Genomic DNA, 20,188 nt, shown 5'->3' with positions numbered 1-20,188 from the left:
GTGGAAACATCTGGAACTGCTGTTTTCACAGGCCAAAATCACTGGATACTGGCAATTTCTTAAGTTTCAATTTAATAAAAGCAAACACATGCTGGAGGTAGAAAAATTTGGCAATTATCTGAACAAAACACGGTAAGGAAGGGCAAACAGATTTTTTTCTTGTGAAGAATTTATGGGGTTTTATTTGTCTTATAAAAAGAAATGAATTTCCTAAAGCTTACAATGCTGTCATAGCTAGATTATCCTCTAAACTTTTAATTTTGAGATACTATAGAACACTACTGACGGCTACGTAGAAAATTGTATTAAACACAGTTTAAAATCAATGGGTAAGGATGTCCCGCATAAGAATTACAAAATGCTAATGAAGAAAATCAAATCAATGCTAATGAAGGAAATCTGCGCTAAACAAGCGAAGAGGTGCACTGTGCTCTTGGACTGGAAGATTCAACGTGGTAAAGATATCAACTCTCCCCTAAGTGATCTACCGGTTTAGCACAACGACCATCAAAATCCAAGCAAGGCTTTTCAGACACAGACCAACTCATTTTAAGACTGACGTGGAAAAGCACAGACTTTATAACACCAAAATGATTTTTAAAAGGAAGAATAAAATGCGAGGACTTAATGGCACCCGACATTTAATGCTCACTATATAGTTATATCAAAAAGACAGTGTGCTGTTGGCAGGGGAACAGACACACAGACCAACAGAAAAGAGAACCAAGGACTGACCCACACAAACTATTTTCTACACAGGCACGCAACGATTCAGTGACCTGGCAACGATCTCCTGGAGATGCCACCAAAATCACAGGCAACCGAAGAAAAAACAGATGAACTGGACTTCATCAAAATAAACAACTTCTGCACATCAAATGGCACAATCAACAGAGTGAAAAGGCAATCCATGGAACAGGAGAAAATATTTGCAAATCATGTATCTGATAAGGAACTGATATGCAGAATATACAAATAACCCCTACAACTCAGTAACAAAAAGTCAAATGATCTGACTCTTTAAATGGGCAAAGAACTTGAACAGACATCTCTCCCAAGAAGAGAGGGAGTGCAACGGGCACTTGTGAAAAAACTCAACACCATCAGCCATCAGGGAGATGCAGTGAGATACCACCGCACACCCACTACGATGGCTATGATCAAACAACAGAAAACAACAAGTACTGGTGAGGATGCAGAGAAACTGTGCATTGCTGGTGGGAACGTAAATTAGTGCAGCCCCTGTGGAAAACACTAAGGCGATTACTCGAAAAATTAAATATAGAACTAACACATGGTCCAGCAAGCCCACTTCTGGGGATATACCCCCAAAATGAAAGCAGGGACTTTAGGTATTTGCACACCCATTTTCCGGCAGCATTATTCACAAGTCAAAAAGTAGAAGCAACCCAAGTGTTCACTGAGAGGGGAGGAAGGAGGGGGAGGGGAGGAGGGAGCAGGGGGAGGGGAGGGGGGAGCAGGGGGAGGTGGCTGTGGCCATAAAAGGGGAGCATGAAGGATCCTCCTGGCGACAGGCTGCTCAGTATCCTGGCTGCCATGGTGCATACACGAGTCCACACCTGCTAAAACTGCACAAAACTAAACCCAACACACAAATGTGTGCACACGAAGCATGTGGAATCTGAGCAAGGCCCACAGATTTTATCAGGCTGTGCTATCGTGCTACAGCTATGACAGACGTCATCAGGAGACGCCGGGTGAAGGACACATGGAATCTCTCTACTGTCTCTCCCAGCCGCATGCGAATCCACACCTGGTATAAACGTTCAAAAACATACACAGTAATTCATTTTAGACCAGTAGCTTCTGAATAAAGAAACTCAAGCACCATCAAGCGATACCTTCTTCCATGGATTTAGTGAAGTTACACAGAAGCGAAGCCAGTCCCTTCAGACACCCTGCCAGAACCGGAAGTTTGGGCTCTCTCACTGTTGATGTCATCTGAAAGGAGAGTTTTAACACGATATCATTAAAAGAGAAAAATTCACCAGATATATGTAAGCAGAAAAAAAGATCATAAAGTTTATCATACCTGGGTCTTAAGTTCACCCAGAAAAGCCCGGAAGAGTTTATCTGAATTATTTACCATCTCACTAGGATGAACTTCGCCTAATACTCCTAGGAGTTCATATATCTTTTCTAAAACTGAAAGATAAATTTTAGACAAATTTAGGCCTAAAATTACTTAAATAAATTAAACAAAAATGCACAAATAAGAAAATGAAAGGATGTTCAGTTCAAAATAATTTCACGATAAGCCACACAAAATATCTAGTTTTATGTACTGAATCTTCCATGATATGTTTTATGCAAATTTATTATTATAAACTAAATTACATTTGACACGCGTTGTGAGTTTTCCATTAAAAGAAATCTTTTGTAAAGATTACAATTTTTATAAGACTTCACACATTGTTTCTTGTCTCCATTTTGGTTTGTTTTCAGTAAAAAGAATTCATCTGTAAAGCACATAAATACCATGGCAGAGAAAACCTACGTTTTATGCTAATAACTGTTTAATTTGTTAAAATATTTTTTTAAATAACATTTAAACACAGCTCACCTGTATCTGGTATTTTTGTTTTCAATGCAAGTTCTCCATAGAACTTGCTAAATAACTCTCCAACTCTAAATTCATCCATGAGGCTCGAACTTCTCAAAGTCTGAAGTAACTGAAAGAACACAAGGTAGCCGAGTGTACAGAGGCAGCAGCAAAAAGGCTTCCATCTACCGCACCTGCTCACACACAGCGGACCTCCACACCCACGTGTCTCTAGGGCACTCACTCTCCGCCTCTCAGGACTCTTATCCAGCCACGTTATTTGGGAGGATGGGTTGAGGTGGGTGGTGAAAACACAGGGGCTACAAAGGGGAAGGGGAGGTAGACTTAATTTCACCTTCCCAAGAAAGGTATACTATAACTAGACACATGTTCTCAGAGACATATTAAGACAAGGACCAACAAGACCCAAAGAAATTCTAAAAGAGAGACACATCTAAACAGATACCTAGATGAGAGTGAGCCCAATGACCACTTACACAGAACACACAGACCCATCCCAGTGTAAGGTTTTAGGAAAACATTCAAAGACACAATGAGATGAACTTTCGCAATTCTTAGCAGCGGTTAGGTTTTCACGGTAAGGGTAAGAGTAATGGAGGGGCAGTCAATTCCTTACACTCCGCGCTACCTTCCCTTCATACCCCTCACAACCGAACTTCTCCCTTTGCTACCCAGAAGGGTGTGAGGGCAAAATACCAAGGTTGTTATTGGGTGATGGCTGGGAAACATGCATCTTCTCCACACATCAATGTGATTCTACAACATCTCTCACCCAAAACATAACCCAAAACTCCAATTTTCAGCTCAAGATATATATTTAATAGAAAACACATGCGCTTAGAAATGTTTTAATTACCTTAATAAGAAGTTCTAGGGCTGGAATTTTACACTTAGCAGCTTTATCTTTTGTATAAACACTGGTACAAGTATTCTAGGTTTTAAAAGGAGACATAACAAAATCATCAATAAGACCTTAGTTCTTGTAACTAAGACTTAACAGCTAAAACTACGCCTGGGAGGAGCGATATATTACAATTTAATACTTTCCACAAGGGCCTTAGCTCATTAAATTTTTTAAAAAATAGCCACTTAATTTCTAACACAATCAAGCAAAAATAAACTCCCCAACAAGAAAGGCAGAAATAAAATTAAGTTTAACTTAACATCATAAGTTAAGAGGGACATTGGTATAAAACGAGGTATGTTTTTTCCCCCTTACCTTAACATCGAGAGAATAATGTGTGACCTTCTGGCCAATTTTCTCTAAGAAAACACATAAAAACTTTAGGGCTTCTTCTCTACAATCACGAAACTATAATAAAAAAATAAACATTACAGAAACACGGCTAAGAAAAAAAGTCACCTCAACATGAAGGAATATACTAGAAGAGTAAAGTGAAAATCTTCAACTTACTTCATCAACGCTAAGTGATTTCCGAACAAATACAAGCAAACCAAAATCTTTGGAAAAAACTAAGGACGTGTGTAATGCTGGAAAAAACAAACAAACAAAACAAATAAGAGAGCTGCCAAGGTACTCCATAAACCCACCCTAAAGGTGTTGCTTGTTTCTCAATTCAGCCTCTTAAGTGATAAAACACTAGCCTAAGGCTGCCGTATTTTGACAAGGAAAATGGGAAATTCTAGATGTTCCACAGCAATGAGGTAGGCAGAATAATGGCCCCAAAGATGGCAGAACCCTAATTCCTAGTGTCACACCTGTGAATATGCTACCTTTACATGGTGAATGAAAATCAGGTTGCTAATCAGCTGACCCTAAACTGGTGAGCACCCTGGGCCATCAGGTGGGCCCAATGCAATCACAAGGGCCCTCACAAGTGGGAGAGGGAGTAAGGAGAGGGAGTACAGGAAAGCAGGACAGATTCCAAGCATGTCACTTGACCCTCTGCTGCTGGCTTTGAAGATGGAGGAAGGGGGAGGGGGGCAGCGTAATCCAAGAAATGCAGGGGTCTTCTAGAAGCAAGGAACGCCAGCAAGGAAAAAGGGACCTCAGTGCTGCAACTGCAAGGAACTGAAGTCTGCTAACAACCTGAATGAAAAAGGGAAAGAATTCTCCCTCAGAGCCTTCAGAAAAAGGAAAGTGGCCCTACCTGCTGCCTTGGTTTCAGCTTGATGAGACCCGTGCTGGGCTTCCAACCACACAACTATAAGACTGACAAATCTGCGCTGTTGTAAACACCAAGCCAGTGGCACGTTTTAGCACCAACAGAAAACTAGTACACTCCCCTCTAATCTCTCAAGTGAAAGGACACAGCCTGAATATGCAGAGTGAACCTGGGACTGCTTTACGAAACGTTACTAAAGGAACAAAAGTGAACTCCTAGAACTCAGACTAGAAAGCATTTACACGATGATGCTGCTGTTCGGTCATTAATTTCCCCATTAATACACCCCTGACAACATATAAGCACTGCACAGCATCTTCTTCAAGACTTTGCTTACTGTATTTCTCCACCTTATTCAACAATGACTTTCTTAGGAAGAAAATCTCATCTACCTTCTAATTAAGCGGACACAACATGAAGAGTCTGCTTACTTGCGGCTTTAAAAGGGAATAACACTGGGACTTCCCTGGTGGCGCAGTGGTCAAGCATCCGCCTGCCGACGCGGGTTCGAGCCCTGGGCCGGCCCGTGCGCCACAACTACTGAGCCTGCGCTCTAGAGCCCGCGCTCCACAAGAGAAGCCACCGCAGTGAGAAGCCCGTGCACAGCAACGAAGAGCAGCCCCCGCTCGCTGCAACTACAGAAAGCCCGCGCGCAGCAACGAAGACCCAACGCAGCCAAAAATAAACGAAATAAAAAAATAAGATTCACTTTCTCTTTTTTAAAAAAAAGGGAATATCACAGATGTTTTCACGCGATGACACACTTAAAAATGCTGAAATGAGGCACTTTTGCTGCAAAAGTGAAAGTTCTCATCTAGGTATTGCTAAAGAATTAAAAGAACAGCATGGCTTGCTTCTCAGCAAACACAGGGGTTTGGAAAAGGTGCTGGTGGGTTTAGGCGACACTGAGGTGGAAGAAAATACTCTCCTCTCGTTGTCCCTCCCCACCGCGGATAGCAATGATACCAAATTCGGGTCATTTTCACCACCTTTGGTTTTAAAATACCTTTCCTCCGCCGTTAAGAAAAGAAGAAGCTGACAAACCACTTTTACACACATCACGAATTCCGACCAGCCCGTTCAAGCACCGCCCGAGGCGCCCACGCCGGACCCGCAAGGGCTGCCGGGCTACGGGCTGTCGGAAGCCCGGAGCCGTACCCACCCAGCAGCGCAGGGCCGGAGCTCAGCACGCACTCCTGCCCCAGGCCCCGCAGCAGCTGACAACTGGCCATCGCCGCTCCGCAGCGGTCGGCCGCGGACAAGGACTCCTGTAACTGAAGCAGAGTACCCCTCACGCCAGACCCGGCGTCCGCCATGACGCCCAGCAACACCCACGCGTGCGCACACGACACCCGGGCCTTAAGTGCCTAGTGGAACGGGGCGGGGGCGGAACTTCCGGTGCGTGAGCACAGCTGTCCGGGCCCGGAAGTGCCCCTGAGGCAGGGGGCGGGGTCCTGCGAGGGGCGGGGCCTTAGCGGGGTGAAGGGAGCGGGGTCCTCGGCGAGTGAGCACATCCGGCCCGGGCGCAGAAGTGCCCCGGGGGCGAGCGCGGGCGCGAGCGCTGGAACCTTGTCGAAGACCATCGCGGAGGGAGCCCTCCCTGCAGGGTCAACGGCTTAGACGTGCATTAAGATAGAGGCAGGCTTATGAATGTGTGGCCCACAGTACACTTAGCACAATACGTCAAAACTCGGGGAGAATCAGGAATCCAACCGCTCGACCTCCGGAAATAGATGCGGAGGACAGGTGGCGAATTGGAGTTGACTGAGTGCCCGAGGCAGAAAGAAACAGGCTACGGCTCGGGTCGGGAGCCACAGCTAGCACTTGATAAGGAGGGCCGGGGGCGGGGGGGGGGGGGGGGGGGGAGGGGGGCGGCGGGGGGGGGGGGGGGGGGGGGGGGGGGGGGGGGTGTCGTTTGGATTCCCAAGGAACACAGGAGCGGCTCCTCCTTAGGCACGCCCTGTAGAGGCCAGCCCCCGAACGGTGTCCGGCGGCCTCCGCAGATTTCCCGCGAAATCGCATTCCGGCTTTGGACAAGACCACCGGAGCGGGGGAGCCCCGAGCGAGTTGTGCGTCGGTGTCCCGCGAGGCGCGGGGCGGCCGTCAGGTCCCCCCTGCCGCTGCACAGTGGTGCCTCCCGGAAGCGGGGCTGCGCGAGGGCGCTGCTGCGATTGGTGGGCCGCCGCTGGGGGCGGAAACAACGGTGCCGCCGGCGGGAAACCTGGCCCCTGCTGAAGCGGAGCGGGAGCGCGACCCTTAGGTGGGGCTGGGTCCGGCCGGCTCGGAAGGCGGGGGTCTGCCGGGGTCGGCGGTGCTGGGGGGAGGGCCGAGGGGCGGGGGGCCGGAGCGAGGGGAGACGGGCGGGGGTCTTCAGGGAGCGCCCCCGCGAGCCCGCGTCTCTGTCGCGCAGCCCGCCATGTCGTCCCCGGCGTCCACTCCGAGCCGCCGCGGCTCCCGGCGGGCCGCCCCCGCTCAGCCACGTGAGTGTCCGCGTACGGCCGTGCCCCGCGGGGTCCTCGGGGAGGCAGGGCGGGCGGTGCCGTGTCAGCCCCGTTCGGCCCCAGTGCCGCCCGCGCCGACGCCGCCGTGCCCGTTCCCCCACAGGTCAGGACCCGCTGTCGTCGGGAGAGCCTCGGCCGCTGCCCGCGTCGCCCGGCGCAGAGCCCCGCAGCCCACCCCGCGCGCAGCCCGCAGGTGCGCTGTCCGCTCGGGCATGGGGGGCCCGCAGGGCCGGGGGGGCGGGGGGGGCCGGGCGGGGGGAGCGGACGTCCCGCAGGGGTCCTCGCCGTGCTCACCCCCGTGGACGCGGTCCCCAGCCGCCCCCTTGGACCTGGACGTGAGCTCGCCGCTGACCTACGGCACCCCCAGCTCACGGGTGGAGGGCACCCCGAGAAGCGGCGTGCGCGGCACGCCTGTGCGGCAGAGGCCCGACCTGGGCTCGGCGCGGAAAGGGCTGCAGGTGGACCTGCACTCGGACGGGGTGAGTGCGGGGCCGCTCGGGGCGCGGTGGGCCGCGCGAGGTGGGTCGTCCCCCGCAAACCTGCTCCCGTCGCCTTTCCTGTGCAGCCGGCCGCAGAGGATATAGTGGCGAGCGAGCAGTCTTTGGGCCAAAAACTCGTGATTTGGGGAACAGATGTAAATGTGGCAACGTGCAAAGAAAACTTTCAGGTGAGGTTCCATTCCTCGGGGCTCCGGAGATGAGGGGGAAAGTACTTGTCACCTCCATCCACGTGACCCCGGTATTTAGGAGCAGATCTTCACGTGGCTCAGAATTGGTGGTGTCTTTTTCAGTTTTTAGGAAAAAGAAAAACACCTACGTTTGTCTCCAAATTCTGACACCGTTCCTAGTTCCTAGTTTCCTTTTTTTGAGGTATAGTTGACTTATAGTAATGCGGTAGTTTCGTGTGTACAGCAAAGTGACGTACAGCAAAGTGATTCGGTTATACTTCTCTTTCTGATTATGTCCCATTATAGGTTATTATAAGATTTTGAATGTAATTCTTCGGGCTGTACAGTAAATTCCTGTTGCTTTTCTACTTTACAGCTGGTAGTTTGTGTCTGTTAATCCCATACTTCTAATTGATCCCTCCTTCCCTCCCTCCCTCCCCCCTCCCCCTGCTCTTTGGTAACCATGTTTGTTTCCTGTGTCTGTGAGTCTGTATTGTATATGGATTCATTTGTGTTACTTTTTAGATTCCACGTGAAAATGGTATATAGTATTTGCCTTTATCTGACCTATGTCACTAAGTATAATATTGTCTAGGTGCACCCATGTTACTGCAGATGGCAAATTTCATTCTCTTTTATGGCTGAGTAATATTCCATTATGTGTATACATATACAAATCTGTATATATCACACGTTCTTAAGCTAATTGTCTATAAATGGGCACTTGGGCTGTTTCCAGGTCTTAGCTAACTTGAAAAGATGAGTGGCCCCCAGCATTCATAACTTTTATTTTGAGTAGTTGCTGGTTCCTAACTGCATTAAGCTTACTGTTTCTCTCCCCACGCTAAGAGATTTCTTCAGCGTTTCATCGATCCTCTGGCTAGAGAAGAAGAAAGCATTGGCATAGACGTGACTGAGCCTCTGTACATGCAGCGACTTGGGGAGGTAATGAAATACAGTAACCTGAATATTCAAACTAGGGGTTGAAATGGTTAGCAGGATATAATTTGTTTGTTCTGCCCTGTAGATTAACGTTATTGGAGAGCCGTTTTTAAACGTAAACTGTGAACATATAAGATCATTCGACACAAATCTATACAGACAGCTCATCTGCTACCCACAGGTAACAATTTGCCATTGAACTTGGGGGTCTGCAGTAAACATCTAGAAGATCTGCAGGGTTTCTGGACAGTAGGGTTTCCTTAGTAACAGAGAATATGCCTCCAAAGCACCTTTTGGGGGGCGGGGGTTGCCGCATGGCATGTGGGATCTTAGTTCCCCAACCAAGGATCGAACCCATGCCCTCTGCAGTGGAAGCGAGGAGCCCTGACCACTGGACCGCCAGGGAGGTCCCCCCAAACCTCTTAAAACCATGTTCTGTCTTCTTTAAGATGAACACTTTTCCACACGTTAACATTAGAAATCGGGGTGTGTGTTACTGTTGACGGCATGTCATCGTTTGGTTGGCAGCGTTTTTTAGTACATAAAACAGTGGTGACTCACAATTGACAGCTTGTTGGGTTTGATGACTTAAAACATTAAAAACACACACACCTGCCTTCTCTAACAAGTTGGGTTAACCATACTGCAGTCTTCTCTGGGCTTAAGCTCAGGCTTTATCAACAAAGCATCAGCTACGTTGATTCTAGCTTTAGGCTTTGGAGGCAGGCAGACTTGGTTTTAAGTCTTGATTTTGCTGCTTAATAGCTGTGTAACCTTGGTCCAGTTCCTCAGCTTCCCAGAGGCTGTTTCCTTATCTGCAAAATGGGGAACAGGTGTTAACAAGTTGGAATAATTATGATTTAACCCATTTTGATATCATTCTGTTATGGAAGAAAAGTAAGACCTGAAAGTATGAGCTTCTGTTGCCAATTAAAAGCCTACAGTCATGCCAGCACATCCTGAAGGCACAATTATACGTCTTATCTCATTTTTTTTAATTAATTTATTTACTTTTGGCTGCATTGGGTCTTCATTGCTACGTGCAGGCTTTCTCTAGTTGAGGAGAGCGGGAGCTACTCTTGGTTGCGGTACGCAGGCTTCTCACTGCGGTGGCTCCTCTTGCTGTGGAGCACGGGCTCTAGGGGCGCGGGCTTCAGTAGTTGTGGCTCGTGGGCTCTAGAGCGCAGGCTCAGTAGTTGTGGTGCACGGGCTTAGTTGCTCCGCGGCACATGGGATCTTCCTGGACCAGGGCTCGAACCCGTGTGCCCTGCATTGGCAGGGGCATTCTTAAGCACTGCGCCACCAGGGAAGTCCATGTCTCATCTCATTTAACTCTAGTGAGAAGATGCAGAGGTGAGAGATTTCAGTGTGCCCAAGGGTTTACAAATAGCATGTGTGATTTTATAGGGTAATGCTTTTGGATTATGCCATATTCTTTTTGTTTTTATGCCTTGCTAACATGAATTGCTTTATTAGATTTAACCCTAAGATAAAAATACAAACACAGCTTGGCACCGTTATACTTGTTTTTAAAGGAAGTTATCCCAACTTTCGACATGGCTGTCAATGAGATCTTCTTTGACCGCTATCCTGACTCAATCTTAGAACATCAGATTCAAGTAAGACCGTTCAACGCATTGAAGACTAAGAATATGAGGAACCTGAATCCAGAAGGTAATATTTTTTTCCAATTTAATGAGATATAGTTGACATATAGAAGATAACGTTTGTAATAGCAAGAGAGCACATTCCGTGAAAGTCACTTCATCAAGGAACTTTAAAGAAGTTGGTGACAGCGACGGTGGCGGACTGTGGGTTGACAGGAGCCAGTTGCAGGCTCAGTTACCCCATATGCTTCTGAACCCACCATACCTTTTTAACTAAACTGAAATTATATAAAAGATGCTGTAACTCTTGATACTTTTCTATTTTAAGATGAACTGATCCAGTTATGATAGTTTTACAGTTATTTTACTAAGAAGGCAGTCCCTCAGAATCAAAGTAGAAGACAAGTATAAAATGTGATCCGTGCCCTGAAGCATAAGGAGGAAATCTAGTCTGGAAAGGAAGAGAAGAGGCAGAAGAACAGAGCAGGAGTGTCTCAGCCCAGGGAGAGACGGAGCATGCTGGGCCCCAGTGGGAGGACTTTGTGGTGAAAGATTTGGAAAGCAGACTTGAAACATCCTATTATGTTATTTATTGGGGGAAATGCTATGTCAGGGGCCCCGGTTACTACTGGGACAGGTAAGTCTCTGAACCCTCCACGTATAGTGGGCGTGACTATGGAGAAGATTATCACGAGTGCGTGGGCTGTGACAGCCACTTCACAGGTCCGGTCGTCCCCAGGCAGCCTCGGGTCGGCCTAGCTCGGCAAGGGTCAGTAGACTTAAGGGGTTGAGAGGGAGCACACTGGTCACAGGAGGGACATCCTAGGCCAGAGCTGAGGGTACCCAGCGAGATGTTCGTGCTCTGGCCGTAGTGTCTCCCTGTGACCCCCGCCATCCCAGCACCTCCATTCCTCCAGTGAGGTTCTCCCAGGCTGGACAGCAGAGCCAGACCCGCCCCAGCTGGCCTCCAGCTTGGGGAGGCCCACGCCCAGCCGGGACGAGCTGCCCTCTCCCCGCCTTGCAGACATCGACCAGCTCATCGCCATCAGCGGCATGGTGATCAGGACGTCCCAGCTGATTCCAGAGATGCAGGAGGCCTTCTTCCAGTGCCAGGTGTGCGCCCAAACGGCCCGGGTGGAGATAGACCGCGGTCGCATCGCCGAGCCCTGCGTGTGCGAGCGCTGCCACACCAGCCACAGCATGGCGCTCATCCACAACCGCTCCGTCTTCTCCGACAAGCAAATGGTGCGTGGCCCCTGCCCCCCTCCACGTGCCCCATCCTCATTCTGCCCCAGCCAGGTCCTCAAAAGCCAGGTGTAACTTGTCCACTCATGCAGCCCTGAAACCATGCTTCCTGGTGGGTTGAGCAGCTTCATTCCTCCTCGGAGAGCAGGTGTGTTAGAGGGCGAAGCTGGGCACTCGGTGTGCCTGAGGCCCCAGCCTTGGGCCAGCAGCACTGCTGTACCGCCCATGGGCACCTGTGCGCTGTGTTCCACGCTTGTCATAGGGGAGGAGTGCATTCTCCAACTGAATATCTTAAGTTCAGTGTCATTCGTGATTTATTAAGTCAAATTTAACACGAGATGCTTCTACGGGAAATACTTAAGATTGTAGAATGTAAGAGTGTATACATTAAGAACAGTAAACGCCGTTTGATTAAATTCTGACACTTGGCAGTTCTACCACGGGTAAAGAATGGGCTGAGAAGTTTTGCCAAAGTTTTTCTCACAAACTATTGCCTAGGGAGTTCGACCTTGTAGCTCTTTATTCATGAAAAATTTTAAGATGCAGATTAAAATGCCAGAGAAAGGCAGAAAACCATTTATTTACTGCAATTGTAATGGTATAAAGTATGCATAAGGAGTGAAGAATTTTTTGATTTTTTTAGTGTTTAAGCAATCTTAACTTTAAGTGGAGAGAATGAGTTCAAAGTATAGGACAAGAGATAGTTTCCCTTATTGGGAGTCACTAGGAGAACACTAACGCGTGTGAAAAGCGTCCACTTCCTTGCTGATGGAAGGGTCATCGAGGTGAGAAGCTTTCTGCGCACGTGGGCACCAGTTCCTGGGCCTGGGTGCTCCGAGGCTCCGCCGGCAGACTCGCTGCCGTCCTCCGGCTCCTCCAGGCCTCCTCGGGGCCCTTGCACTTGCTGTCCTGTCGCTGAGAGCACGTGGCCCCTCCCTGACAGCCTCCCCTCTGCCCGGTGGTCACCTGGTTTGAGAACGGCCTTCCCTGCCCTTGACGGTGGGAAGCGCAGCCTCCACCCCCGCCCCTTGCTCCCTCCTGTCTTCTGCCACCACACCTGGCACTGCCAGGACTGTGTGTGTCCCTCCGCTCTGGGGCAGAGTCCCCAGCATCCGGGACGGAGTGCTGTGGGTGAGTCGATGTCACCAGGAGGACAGGCAAGAGTTTGGGAGGCACGGTGACCTGAACGGGGGGTGCTTCTCCACCCAGAAGCGCACTGGGGGCAGCGTCCAGAAGGAACTAGAAACACAAGCCGACGCGGATGCAGACGTGCCCGCCACAGCCTTAATACGGGGAAAAACAGCCCTGGCATCCCCGCCCCCACACGGGGCAGCCTCTAAACGAACAACCGCCTCAGAATGCACGCCCTGGGTTTCCAGAGGTGGAAACAGAGCGAGGTCCCAGGGGCAGCAGAGGCGCTGCTGTCGGAGTGGCTGGGTGGGCAGAGCTCTGGGTCTATCCTGAGGCATCTGCCCCCCACCCTCTCAGATCAAGCTCCAGGAGTCCCCTGAAGACATGCCCGCAGGGCAGACGCCGCACACGGTCGTCCTCGCCGCTCACAATGACCTCGTGGACAAGGTCCAGCCTGGGGACAGAGTGCACGTCACAGGTGAGGGGCTCCAGAGTCAGCCCTGTGACCTGGTCGGGGATGCCTGGCCTGGGGCTGCTGTTCCCAGCGCCTGCCTTTGACCTCCGACATGGCCCCTGCCCAGACGGTAGGCTGTCTCCCTGTTATTGTCTGAAATAACTTGTGAGGGACCTTCAGTATTTGAGCTCTTCAGGTTTCATTTCTTTCTAGGTTTTTGGTACGGGATTTAGGTACTTTCTTTCAGGTAGTTATTGGTAATTCCTTACATTCGGTTTAAGAGAAATGAAACTTCTGTTTCAAACTGCGATGCATCGAACACAGAGGTGAGCAGGTGGCGTGTGGAGGCAGTGGTCCCGGGTCAACCTCACTGGCTCTGCTCAGAGCCCCCCGGAGCCCTGCCTCCCCCGTGCTCCAGGCCGAGGTCGGGCAGGTGAGAGTGTGTCCTTTGTGCCCTCAGGCATCTACCGAGCGGTCCCCATTCGCGTCAATCCCAGGGTGAGCAACGTGAAGTCTGTCTACAAAACCCACATCGACGTCATTCACTATCGGAAAACCGACTCGAAGCGTCTGCACGGCCTCGACGAAGAAGCAGAGCAGAAACTTTTTTCAGAGAAGCGTGTGGAATTGCTTAAGGAGCTTTCCAGAAAACCAGACATTTATGAGAGACTCGCTTCCGCCTTGGCTCCGAGCATTTATGAGCATGAAGATATAAAGAAGGTAACAGACTGATGGGCTTCTCACTTGTGGCTGGGCTTGAGAGCTCTCGGGTCAGACAGTGTGGACACCCCGGAAAGGATGAGCCTCGGCCCGTTGGGCCGAGCAGGGCCCGCCGCCTGCCTTGGCTGTTGGTGCTGAGAATGGTCGGCATCCTCGTGTCGTTTCCAGGCACAGAAGCCGCCATGGGGTGGGTGGGGTCCGGGCCCCTATGGCATCCGTGCCCCAGAGCTGACTCGCAGCCGCTCCCGTCCTCTGATCTCTTCATTGTCGCCCTTTGTCCATCTGAGCACTGAGATCTGTCTGTCTGTCCGCCCGTCCAGGGAATCCTGCTTCAGCTCTTTGGCGGGACAAGAAAGGATTTCAGTCACACAGGAAGGGGCAAGTTCCGCGCCGAGATCAACATCCTGCTTTGCGGGGACCCAGGGACCAGCAAGTCCCAGCTGCTGCAGTACGTGTACAACCTGGTCCCCCGGGGCCAGTACACGTCCGGGAAGGGCTCAAGCGCCGTGGGCCTCACCGCCTACGTCATGAAGGACCCTGAGACACGGCAGCTCGTGCTGCAGACCGGCGCCCTGGTGCTGAGTGACAACGGCATCTGCTGCATCGATGAGTTCGACAAGATGAACGAGAGCACACGCTCTGTCCTGCACGAGGTCATGGAGCAGCAGACGCTCTCCATCGCCAAGGTCAGTCGCCCGTTCTGTCCCAGCGTGGACACAGTTGGGGTGTCGGGGGGCTTGAACCTCAGCATCTGTGGAACCTGCAGCTTGGGAAACTGGCCAACACTTCTGTTAGGTCCCAGCTCCGTCTCAGTATTTTCCACAGGATCCTCTTTCCTCCTTTGTGCTGTCCTAACTCTCTCATGTGTGGTACTCGTAGAACTTGAGTCTGTCCTAATGCAAGGGGTTTGGTTACTGAAAAAGACGCAGTCGCAGCAAACGTTCACCTACAGCTCGGTCCTTGGCTTGACTCAGCGCCCAGGGCTGTCCCCAGGGGGACGCCTGTGCAGAAGTCACCTGTGCCGGGTGACGTGGCTCATGGTGACGGCGGATCCCTGGCAGAGGGCACGCGGGCGGAGGTGGCTCAGTTCCTGCTGGCCTCGGGGCGAGGTTTCTAACCACACTGTCCCTCCACCAGGCTGGGATTATCTGTCAGCTTAACGCCCGCACCTCCATCCTGGCAGCCGCAAACCCTATCGAGTCTCAGTGGAATCCGAAAAAAACCACCATTGAGAACATCCAGCTGCCCCACACACTGTTGTCAAGGTACGAAAACACGTTTTCATAGAATAGATGGTCTCACTTTGCTCATCTGTGGAACGTTCAGGGTGAGCTTGAGAAGGAAATACAAGGCAGAGCCCAGCTGATGTCATAAACTCTTCAGGCCAACACAAAGCCTGAAGACATGCCCGCGGGGGGCATGTCTGCTTGGTCACGGGTTTTCCAGGCAAGGACGGTGTGTTTTTCTGCTCACCTTGATGCGTACTTGTTTTTTGGAGCAATTAGGGCCTTTCACCTTCATCCTTTCAGAAACCCACCTCTCGCTGCTCTCGGTCTTAAAGCTGCTGTAGAGAATCAACAAAGTGCAGAGAGCGGTTTTACACAGTAGATAAGGGTCTGAAAATTAAACTTGTGGAAGGGGAGTCATGTAGTCCATACTTTTTCTTCAAAGATAGATATGTTTAGACTTTGATTACTTGACTGTTCTAACAGATAGTTCCTTCTCCCCAAAAGAGTTGAATGTATTTTCATTCGTATCTTCCGGTCTTCAGAATTACAGCAGCGTTTCCCTTGGGAGCATCTTGCTTCTGGCTCAGCTTTCAGTGCCCGGTATTCCCGGGCAGAAGGGGCCTGCGGGGCCGGGGTAGGGGAACCGGAGGCCCGGGCTCCTCAGGCCGCCTGGGCAGGACACGCCTGCCTCCCTTGCGGACCCCGGGGTCCACGCACAGGTACGTGGGTGTCCCAGTTGGGAAAACTGTTCACGATGTTTTCTCAGGTTTGACTTGATCTTCCTCATGCTGGACCCTCAGGACGAAGCGTATGACCGGCGTCTGGCTCACCACCTGGTGTCCCTGTACTTCCGGAGCGAGGAGCAGGCACAGGAGGAGGTCATGGACATGGCGGTGCTCAGGGACTACATCGCCTACGCGCGCAGTGCCGTCCTGCCGCGGCTGAGCCAGGACGCCAGCCAGGCCCTCATCGAGGTACCTGCGGCCCAGAGCGCAGCGGGGGGCTGCTCAGCCTCTAAAACGGCCTCTGAAACTTCTATGACTGTCTTCCCTCCTGTGTTGCAAAATCGACTTTTCCAGATGTAGAAAGGGGAAAAGGATTCATTTCTACACATTGTGCACACTCTTTTTATATTTAAATACTTGTAAGCACAGTGTATTTAAGACCAGGATACCTGAGTTGAAATATAGGTGATGCTACTTAGTGACCTTGTAATTCTGGTCTCTGGGCTGCATTTGCTCGTTTCTAAAAAATTAAGTATTTTAAGTACACTTCTTAGTACCTTTTAAGTGGGCAGCAGTGCATGATGACATATACCCAGTAGACATTGTGACACTAAGAAGGTTCCTGGTGCTTTGATGGGCTTTACATCCTGACAAAGCCCTGAAGATGCTCAAGTGAAAGTTACAAGTGATAACGCGGTTTTCCGTCTCTGTCATCTTGAAGGAGTTACGTCATCCACGTATGGGTTTAGACAATTTACCTCCTGCGTGTTGCCCCGCTAATCCTTGGCCTGCTCCTCGCAGGGGTGTAAACAAACAGACCAGAGTCCTCAGCTGCCCTTCCCAACGCCGTGTCCTCTGGGTGCCGGGCTTCGCACACCCTTGCTGCCCGGTCCCGTCCTGAAGCTGCACCTGCGCCTCCCCCAGACGAGGCTCGAGGCCCAAGGCTGCACCCGCTCTCGCTCCCCTCAGGACCTACCTGCCCAGGGGGTTATTTAACGGGAGCCCGACTGGCCAGAGTCCAGGCGCGACCCTCAGGTCATCGTGTGAGGAGTTGGCGTGTCCCCTGTCTCGCCAGGCTTACGTGGACATGAGGAAGGTGGGCAGCAGCCGAGGGATGGTGTCTGCGTACCCCCGACAGCTGGAGTCGCTGACCCGCTTGGCCGAAGCCCACGCCAAGGTGCGGTTTTCCAGCAAGGTGGAGGCGATCGACGTCGAGGAGGCCAAGCGCCTGCACCGGGAGGCCCTGAAGCAGTCGGCGACCGACCCGCGGACGGGCATCGTGGACATCTCCATCCTCACCACAGGTGGGGCTGCGCGGGCCCTCTGAGCACGTGACGGGGGTGCCGAGGAGGTAGATGTTGGCGCACGTGACCTGGTCCTGTCCTGCCCGCCCTCCGGGCACCACGCCCCTGGAGGAGCGGTTCTTCCCCAGAGAGCGCGGCTCGCTTCTGTGCTCATTGCCTGGACTGTCTCAGTGGAAAGGAGCAGCTATAAATAAGCTCTTCAGAAACTGGGAACAGAATTCAGAACTTGCTCCGACTGTCCCCTAACCTTATTTGCTGACATGACTAAACAGTTTTTTTTTTTTTTTTAAGAGTATAGTTGATTTATGACTAAAGAAATATTAATGGAAGTTTGAAACACTTTTGCTTCCTTAGAGCAAAAACGTCTTCACTAATTTCTTTTAAATCAGGAATGAGTGCCACCTCTCGTAAACGGAAAGAAGAGTTAGCTGAAGCTTTGAAAAAGCTTATTTTATCCAAGGGCAGAACGCCAGCCCTGAAATACCAGCAACTTTTTGAAGATATTCGGGGACAGTCTGATATAGTAAGTGTTTATGTGTATATTTTGTTTAATAGAGTTTTCTTTTCCCTTGATGCTGCTTTAAAGTTTTTTTCTAATTTTTTTCCTTCGTTTGTAGTTTAAGTAATAAATTGTTTAAGTAGTTACAGATAAAGAAGAGAAGTGAGATCACCACCCACCATCAGGGAATGATTGCGATGAGAATTTTGTCGGGCTTTCAGTTTTCTGTGTGGATGTGGATGCATGGTTTTGAGCCGTGTCAGTTAGTACTCTTAGCTTCATCTGTGACGCAGAATCCACTTCACGACTTACGCACTTTATTTACCTCATGCCTCCCCCGTGAGTTACTTAACCATTTGGTGGGCACTTAGAGCATTTGCAGTCTCTTGCTGTTACAAGGAAAGCTGAGTTCATGGCAAGAGCTCTGCTGGTCGGGTCCAGCCTTGCCTGCTGCCCTAACGCCCTCCCTTCCTGGCCCTTGGCAGGAAATGTTTGCCACTCCCAAGACGGAGCGTTAAGACGTGTGTACAGCCACCAGGAAGGAAGGAGACTCCGGTGGTTCTTTAACTTGGAAACCATTGTGTCTCTAAGTGGGGAGGGCAGCTCCACGTGTCCAATTCTTTTTCTCTTCTCTTCCCCAAAGGCAATCACCAAGGATATGTTTGAAGAAGCGCTGCGTGCCTTGGCGGATGATGACTTCTTGACGGTAACTGGGAAGACGGTGCGCCTGCTCTGAAGCCCCACGAGCAGCGCCGGTCACCGCCCCGCCGCCGGTGGGAGAAAGAGCCTCAAAGTCATTACTTGGCTGCATAAAAATTTTCTAACCGGGGTTCCGTTTTCTAGGGAAGCGTGTATGTTCATCTTTTTAACATTTTAAGTGAAGAGCACTGTGCCAGCTCATGAGCATGATATAGTACGACTGTTTTCTTCAAGTGCCGTTTGTTTAGCACCAGGTTTGAGCTGTGTGTAGGCACAGACAGCAGGGTGCCATCTTCTCTGGAGACAGCGGTCTGGGTCATGGTTTTGTGCTGGACTTTGTCGTGGCCATTGGAGATGCTCGGGTGTTCACATCCCTCCTGTGGGGAGGTGCACGCCAGCGCTGTCCCCACTGAGTCCTCAAGGCTTGTTCTCTTGGCTACATGAGGCTGGAAATGATGGGTTCCGTGTCACTGCTTTCTACTGCTTCACCCTAATATGTAAAACTTTTTCCTCAATAAATGATAGAATAAGTAATACTTGGTTATCAGGCATTATTTTTCATTAAGAAAAAAGCTTTAATAAACACTGCTTTCATGGAAATTCGTGACAGTAAGTATTTTGTGTAAGTCATAAACTCACTAAGATATAATACATTTCATCTTATTCAAAAGTTATTTCAATTCTAGCAGTCATTCTCATAAAACCACCATAGGCTGAAATCTCAGGTGGAGGTAACTATGGTAACAAGTAATCCCTGGAACATTCAAGTCTACATGAGTTTGGCCTTTTTTAGAATCAACATTCATTAGCAAAGCATTCATGGAAAGTGATAGATCTGAGTGTTTGAACAGCCTTAAAATGCTAATGTGGGCGTGGGATTCAGAGGTCATCTGAGCAGCTCCGGCGGTCCCCATTCTGTCCTGGGGGTCACGGTGCCTCAGCAGCAGTCAGGCTGGGGCATCACCAGAGGGTGCGAGAGATGAGTCTGAAATGAAAACCGCTGAATCTTCTGAGTAGAACTCTGTCCGGTGCTGCGCACGCTTCCAGAATTGGGCCGAGAAGGGAGACCGTTGGGGAGAGGAGTCTGAGGCCACGCGCTGAGCGGTTCCCAGCCCGAGTTGCTCAAGGTGGCTGGTTCTCAGGCCACTGACGAGCTGTGGACAGCACACACTACACCGGGGCCCACAGTGTGCAGGGCGTTGTGAGGCCAAGTTCCCTGAACCAACTGGGAAATGTCCCGGGGCCACGGCGAGAGCTGATCTTCCCCCCAAACTGCATTCTGAGTAAGGTCACAACAAGAGTGCCTTCTTGCACAATTACAAGCTAAGTGAGAGAGCACTGCTGCAGACTTCCCAGGTGGTCCAGTGGCTAAGACTTCCAGGTTCCCAATGCAGGGGGCCCGGGTTCGACCCCTGGTTGGGGAATTGGATCCCACATGCATGCCGCAACTGAAGATTCCCACACACGGCAAATGAAGATCCCGCGTGTCGCAACTAAGACCTGGCACGGTCAAAATAAATACTAAAAAAACCCAAAACAAACAGCATTGCTGCCATCAGGTTCTGGAGCTGCTTCCTTTACACAGTTCTGTAGATCATAGATGAGTGATACGGGAAATAAAGACAGGCTTTCACCAAAGTGAACCCTCCGCCTGCAGTCATGGCTAGAACATAGGAAGTTAAGTGACGAGTATGCTCAGTACCCGAACCTTCTGGGGCGCTCCTATCTGGTGACTAAGATGCTTTCCCCCTGAGG

At 50.4% G+C, this 20,188-nt stretch overlaps 2 protein-coding genes across 7 annotated transcripts in view; one reads left to right on the top strand and one right to left on the bottom strand.

The window, feature by feature from the left end:
* The window catches only part of PRKDC (protein kinase, DNA-activated, catalytic subunit), a 150,435-nt gene extending 144,391 nt beyond the window's left edge, over nt 1-6,044 (bottom strand). For 4 of the 6 annotated variants that reach the window (XM_027128143.1, XM_027128144.1, XM_027128145.1 and 1 more), the window contains exons 1-7: nt 5,873-6,041; nt 3,999-4,075; nt 3,804-3,896; nt 3,441-3,515; nt 2,585-2,693; nt 2,054-2,166; nt 1,863-1,962 (exon numbers count right to left, since the gene is read on the bottom strand). In XM_027128143.1, the coding sequence (XP_026983944.1) occupies nt 1,863-1,962; nt 2,054-2,166; nt 2,585-2,693; nt 3,441-3,515; nt 3,804-3,896; nt 3,999-4,075; nt 5,873-6,026 (721 nt within the window). In that variant the 5' untranslated portion in view covers nt 6,027-6,041. Of the gene's footprint in view, nt 1-1,862; nt 1,963-2,053; nt 2,167-2,584; nt 2,694-3,440; nt 3,516-3,803; nt 3,897-3,998; nt 4,076-5,872 lie in introns of all 6 variants that reach the window. The other 2 variants (XM_027128148.1, XM_027128149.1) reach the window with 1 other exon arrangement.
* An 894-nt stretch (nt 6,045-6,938) lies between these two features.
* Nucleotides 6,939-18,969, top strand: MCM4 (minichromosome maintenance complex component 4). Its single transcript, XM_027128150.1, has 17 exons — nt 6,939-6,970; nt 7,121-7,190; nt 7,315-7,404; nt 7,527-7,690; nt 7,777-7,878; nt 8,728-8,823; nt 8,906-9,001; nt 10,356-10,494; nt 11,452-11,672; nt 13,161-13,281; nt 13,718-13,977; nt 14,298-14,663; nt 15,115-15,242; nt 15,973-16,180; nt 17,007-17,235; nt 17,625-17,758; nt 18,378-18,969. Exons 2-17 carry the CDS (start codon nt 7,127-7,129, stop codon nt 18,468-18,470), a joined length of 2,511 nt encoding a protein of 836 aa, XP_026983951.1. The 5' UTR covers nt 6,939-6,970; nt 7,121-7,126; the 3' UTR covers nt 18,471-18,969.
* The last annotated feature ends 1,219 nt before the right edge of the window (nt 18,970-20,188 follow it).

This window comes from Aethalodelphis obliquidens, unplaced genomic scaffold, assembly GCF_003676395.1.
Source record: "Aethalodelphis obliquidens isolate GAN/ISIS:26980383/991018 unplaced genomic scaffold, ASM367639v1 scaffold33, whole genome shotgun sequence".
Lineage (NCBI taxonomy): Eukaryota > Metazoa > Chordata > Mammalia > Artiodactyla > Delphinidae > Aethalodelphis > Aethalodelphis obliquidens.
The sequence above is the reverse complement of the archived record's forward strand: the minus strand, read 5'-3'. Positions and strand labels throughout refer to the sequence as shown.